This window comes from Sphaeroforma arctica, assembly GCF_001186125.1.
Source record: "Sphaeroforma arctica JP610 unplaced genomic scaffold supercont1.40, whole genome shotgun sequence".
NCBI classification, from domain to species: domain Eukaryota; class Ichthyosporea; order Ichthyophonida; genus Sphaeroforma; species Sphaeroforma arctica.
Genome location: NW_014040518.1, coordinates 96,486 through 102,485, shown reverse-complemented (window position 1 = coordinate 102,485; position 6,000 = coordinate 96,486). Strand labels below are relative to the sequence as shown.

At 39.5% G+C, this 6,000-nt stretch overlaps 1 protein-coding gene across 1 annotated transcript in view; it reads right to left on the bottom strand.

Annotated features, from left to right (window-relative positions):
• Window positions 1–3,819, bottom strand: part of SARC_01081 (hypothetical protein) — a gene marked incomplete at its 5' end in the record, with an annotated part of 14,331 nt that extends 10,512 nt beyond the window's left edge. Inside the window, 6 exons of the mRNA XM_014305215.1 lie at window positions 234–404; window positions 849–1,023; window positions 1,380–1,537; window positions 1,907–2,040; window positions 2,485–2,625; window positions 3,663–3,819. Coding sequence (XP_014160690.1) covers window positions 234–404; window positions 849–1,023; window positions 1,380–1,537; window positions 1,907–2,040; window positions 2,485–2,625; window positions 3,663–3,819 — 936 coding nt within the window. The remainder of the gene's footprint in view (window positions 1–233; window positions 405–848; window positions 1,024–1,379; window positions 1,538–1,906; window positions 2,041–2,484; window positions 2,626–3,662) is intronic.
• Between the last annotated feature and the right edge of the window lie 2,181 nt (window positions 3,820–6,000).

Sequence of the window (6,000 nt, the reverse complement as noted above, 5' to 3'; positions counted from 1 at the left end):
TACTAAACACACAAACCCCAAGCCATCCCACACACACCCTGGTGGATATAGAGCAGGAGGTAAACAACCATATCACCCGTAGACACTGCATGCTCATACTAAAACCCTAAAACGCACATCATTTATGAGATTACAGAACTACCTGCAGTCCTCATACACAAAGGATAAACCTTAAAACAATTAAACCAAAAACCTTAAACCCCAAATTCTCAGCATTGTATGCGCGCACTCACCTCTGCCACTTGCACACTCGGGTGACCGGGCATATCCTCAAAGCAACTGACGAAGTGATAGACGGACAGCCCCACAGTAGCCACAGCCAACAGCGTAGCATGCAACAATGGCACCACATCACTCCACACAGCACACACCCACGCCACGCAAATAGCCAGTAGAAGATACAGCTGCAACACACAACAAGACAAGAAATCAGCCATTAGTCATGAGAGAATGGGACAAGCAGCAATAACAGGGATAGCATCAATACATATACATATAAAAATATTTATATATATATATATATGTGTGCGCGTGTGAGTGAGCGAGTGTGCGTATATATATATATGTGTGTGTATGCGTGTATGCGTGTGTATGTCTATCTATATATATATATATGTACGTGTATGTGTGCGTGTGTGTATGTCTCTGTGTGTAAGTATATATATATATTTATATACGTATATACGTATATATATACATGTCTATATATATATATACTACAACATTATATATATATATATATATATATATTACATCATATATATACTAAAATTAAATATTGAAGTTTCCTGAATATATCATATGCTAATAAGGCTCGCCCCCTCGCACGGCACTGATGGGCTGCTCACCTGTCTCCATAGCACTCGCCTTCTGCGTATAATCTCGTCCACTGTCAGCACAGGATCGTTGTCTGCCTGCACCCTCAGTCCGTTGTCTACTTTAACTGTGCGCCAATGAAATAGGTTCATGGCGTCAATCAACAGCCCGTCCTCAATGCCCTGCTGCAGCTTATCTGATGTCTCACTGGGTGCAGTTAGGAATGTAAAGCAATTGAGTGGTACGCAATGTCTGTCGACCGATTGCAATGGGTGAATGAGAATGGATTTTATTGCCCTTGCTTTGGGTGTGGCTGTTTGATTGTGCTTTGCCCATATGCGTGGTGTCTGTAATTTCCGTTGCGTCTGTTCATGTGTGTGTGTAGTGCACTGATGTGTTTGATTCGATGGTTTGCTGTACCTAATGTGACTGGAGTGTGTTTTTAATGTGTGTGTATGTAATAAATTGTGTGTGTAGTGTAGCGTGTGTATATGCAATATAATGTGCGTGCGTGTGTGTACTGTAATGTAAAGTAGTGTGTGTGTGTGTAGTTGTGTGTATACCTGGTGTGCCTGGAGTGTCCTCTGGCGAGTGTCATCATCTGCTCTACTGCCCGTCTGCTGTTGATTTCTGCGCGTTTGAGTACATCGCGAATGGCTGCAGGTGCCGTTCCCACATCGCGCAGAGACAACCTCTCACCTGCCAGCCGCTTCGCTGTTTCCTGTGGGTTCATATATATATGTGTGCATAAGTGAGTGTATATGTGTGTACATGTGTGGACATATGTGTATTTTATGTGTGTACATGTATATATATATAATGCGTGTGCATGTGTGTACATGCGTGTATATATGTATATGGGTACATGTGTGTATATATGTATATGGGTACATGTGTGTATATATGTGTACGTGTGTCTACCTGTATGTATTTGTATGTATAATAAGACGCATAAACTCTCAAACCTTAAAACGACTATTAAACACACCCAAGCAAACCTAAACTACTTTACACGCACACTCGAAACCAAACAGTGCATAGCCCAGTTCGTAGATGTCAGAGACAATGTTGTACACATGTACACACGTACTCGCTCGGCTGCTTGTAGCAGGTGTGTCTGCCACTGCTTCGCCACCTCCAGAGTCTTAACATTGAACTCAAACTTATCGATGGGCGCATTCTGTGCATTGACCACGTGGATGGCGAATGTGTCCTTTCTGCCCTCTGTAACGGGTGCACTAGGCAGTCAGTGAGTGATACCAGTCTCTGTGTGTACTTGTGATAATTTGGGGTGTAAGTCCTACTGTCCCCTGCAATGGGTGTGCTAGACTGTCAGTGACTGATATCAGTCCCTGTGTTTACCCGTGATGGAGTATATTTATATATATATATATATGTGTGTGTTTTTATTTATTTATAGATAGATAGATATATATATATATATATATGTCTATATTTATAGATATATTATATATATATATATATATATATATATGTGTGTGTGTTTGTGTGTGTGCGTGTGCGCGGACGTGTGTATATGTGTATTTGCGCGTGTGTGTGCGTGTGTGTGTGTGTGCGTGTGCGTGGGCGTGTGTATATATGTGTATTTGCGTGTATGTGTGTGTATGTGTGTGTGTGCCCGTGTCCGTTTGAGTATTTCATACATACCAGTTATGGTGCAGAGAGCCCCACTTTGTATCTTGAAGGTGAGTAGCGGAGACCCATTGCTTCCTAGTTTACGGTAGACGAGCATATACGACTGTGCATTGAGAATGCAGTATCGCTCAGACCACGTGCGTCCCAGCCGACCTACAGAACATATCATGCAGGGGTTTGTAAAGTTTTAGTAAGCTCATGGTGTTGCCTTTAGAATTATATATGTATATATATGCATTTTATATATATATATATATATATATATGTGTGTGTGTGTGTGTGCGTACGTGCGTGTGTGTGTGTGTATCTGTATAAATATATATGTGTGTGCAAGAGTAGATATATGGATATGCATATAGATATAGATATATACATATGCACTTATATATATATATGTATATATACGTGTGTGTGTGTTTAAGTGTTTATGTGCATATGTGTCTTTATCTGTGTCCGTGTCCATATAAACATACATAAATGTACATGAATACATTTATAATATATATATACTATATATATATATATATATATATATATATAGTATATATATATATATATATATATAATATATATACAAATCTTCTATTATTACTATATATTTTATTTATTGTTACACTATATATAATATATATATACATATACATATATATATACTTTATGCTATACTCACTAGTAGTCTCGAAGAGTAGTATATATATACAGTGTTTTCAAGCACGTCCGGGTACATAAAACAAAATCATATTTCTATCGGAAGTGGGAAGTGGTACCATTATACACAAATCCTGTTTGCGCATTCAGTTTGTACAATTAATTATAGATATCTGATAAATGCTTGTGTAAGCCATCAATGGTCTTGTTCTGCCTGTTGGTCAATCGAGAGCTGAATAAAAATCATAAATGAATCTTTCCCTTGCACTTCTGCATTTGAATAGTCATCAGTGTATAGATACGTTACTTACGATCAAACCGCAAGTAAAGCCGGCCGAGTATTAAACCAATGCACACCTCTTTTTTACTGCTCAGTATCCTTACAACTCGCCAAACTACAAATTATGAAGTCCATATATGTTTAGTCCAATTCATGATTTCTCTACCGATGATATAGCTACTATCGAACTCTCTGTACGGAGATACATGTCATACACCAGACAAGGCACGCACCCACAAACACGGCGGTGCAGCAGACAAACCTTTCAGGAGAATGACGGCCTCATAGACGCTAGGCTGAGTGTCATCTAAGGGTGTATCTACTCCATTCAACACCTTAGTCATCGAAACACTCTGCTCAAGTGGCACCGTGACCGACAAGATAGGCGACCGTGACCGCGAGGGTGGCTTGCCCGTCATTCTTACCTTTTAGTGTGTCTGTTGAGACTTTTAAACGCCGTGATGGGCGCACTGTAATTATGACTGCCACTCGTCAGTTGCTGCAGATATTTAATTTTAGTTGCCCAAAATTGGACCTCTTTTCCTTTTAAAATAAATAAAAATAATCAAACAAAAAAATATCACAAAGTGTATTTATTTACCAGTCACCAGTGCACCGACAATTAATCACACTGCCTCAGCCCACAGGCCCACAGGCCAACAGGCCAACAGGCCAACAGGCCAACAGGCCAACAGGCCCTGTGGGCGGCAGTGACGGCACAGGCCCACCGCCCACAGCTAACGCCTGATAGACTGATGATAGTGATAAATACGTAGCCCATGATAGTGATACGTAGCCCACCCCAGAGGCCCAGACTCCAGAGAGGATATCCATACAGGATAAAAATCCATACTCCACAGTCCACACTCCACAGTAGCACAGAATGACAGGCCCACAAACACAGTCCTGAGTCCTGAGTCGGTGAGTCACTGACACAGTGACAGTCCACCCTCCCAGTTTTTAGTTTTTTTCTTCAAAATATGATTACAATAAAGCCATTTTTTGTTAAAAAATAGTCCAGTGTCCTCGACTCCACAATGTACTCTAAACTCTTGTCCAGAGTTGTCCACTTATGTCCTGAATCCTGACTCTGTCTCCACTCTCCAGTCTCATATGTACTCTGGGCTGGTAAAAAAACCCGACATTTGGCAAAGGACATGTCAGATGTGTCGGCACGACATTTTGTCAGATCACTTGTCAGACATATCGCGGCGGCATTTTTGATTTTTCTACAAAAGGGTATCTCTTCTGTCGTTGTCGGATACCAAAAGAGTCACAGAGCATATGTATGTAGTCTCTTTCTGTCATTCTGTTTCAGTCTTTCGTTCTCTCTACCCTCTCTGTTTCTATGTATTTAGAGTAGAGAGAGAGAGAGAGAGAGAGAGAGAGAGTAGTCCTGGACTCTTGTGTAAGCTGTGACGTCAGACGTGAACGGTGTCTCTGTGACTGGCTGTCTGGCCTGTGGAGTCCCGTCATGTGAGACACAGACACTGAGATTCGGTGAGACTGTGACTGAGACTCACAGCCCTCAACTCCTCATAGGCTCGTACTGACTAAATACTGAAAGACAATACTAAAATTGTTAGTAAAATTAAAAATACAATACGTATGTATTACATAAATACATATACATAGTATTTATATATATATATTTGTTTTTTAACTAAATACTAAATACTAAATACTAGAAATGGTAAACTGTTGTTTGATTTAGAAGGCTATGATAGAAACAGTAAATACTAATAAATACTAAATCCGAGCTTCCGACTCCTCTGACTCTGGTTTTAGGGTTTTCTTTATTGGCTGGAAGTTTTTGGAATAAATTGTTTTTAAATTTTTCAGATGCAGCAGTAGATTTCGTGCTTTTTTTTAAATTTGTTTCACGAATCACGATCATATTTACAATTTATAGATCACCAACCAATACAACCATGCTTAAAAAAAAAAAATAACATGTACTTTGCGACTAAGCACACAGGCTCATTACAATATAGAGACTCAGGACAGTCAGGAGGTATGGACCGTATGGAATAGTAATTGAATGTAAACGCATATTTATTCAATTTTAAAATGTTAAAACGGTTATAGTAGAAGAAGAAAAAAGCCCTACCTAAGTTCTTCTATAGGACAAGTTTTTATAGTGAAAGCACTACAGATCTAAATTTGTAGACCCACAAGGTGCATCTATGAGCATAAAAAGGGCCGTGTATTTATTCGATTTAAACGTATTTTTTTCTTCGATTTATATAAGTCTTAACGGAAATCGGTTTGAGCCGAGGTTAGCTCTGCGACCTTTTTGTTGTTTGGAAAAAAACATTTTTATTTATTTCACTGTATGTATTTACTATATACCGAATGTCCGAAACATTGCCTCTGGTACAGCAATTCAAGATTTTGGACGGGCACTGGCCTCTGGTGGGCCAATTGGATATATAAAAAATGTGACGACTCGTCATATTCTTGTGGCTGGCAGTGGAGATATTTGTTCGAGTTTTTATTTATATATTTTTTTCTCCTCAAATGCTGCGAAAGCGCGCCAAATCTTCAAATCGGTACTGTAAATAACTTTTAGTAGGCCATCCATTTTGGCGGGCTTGGCA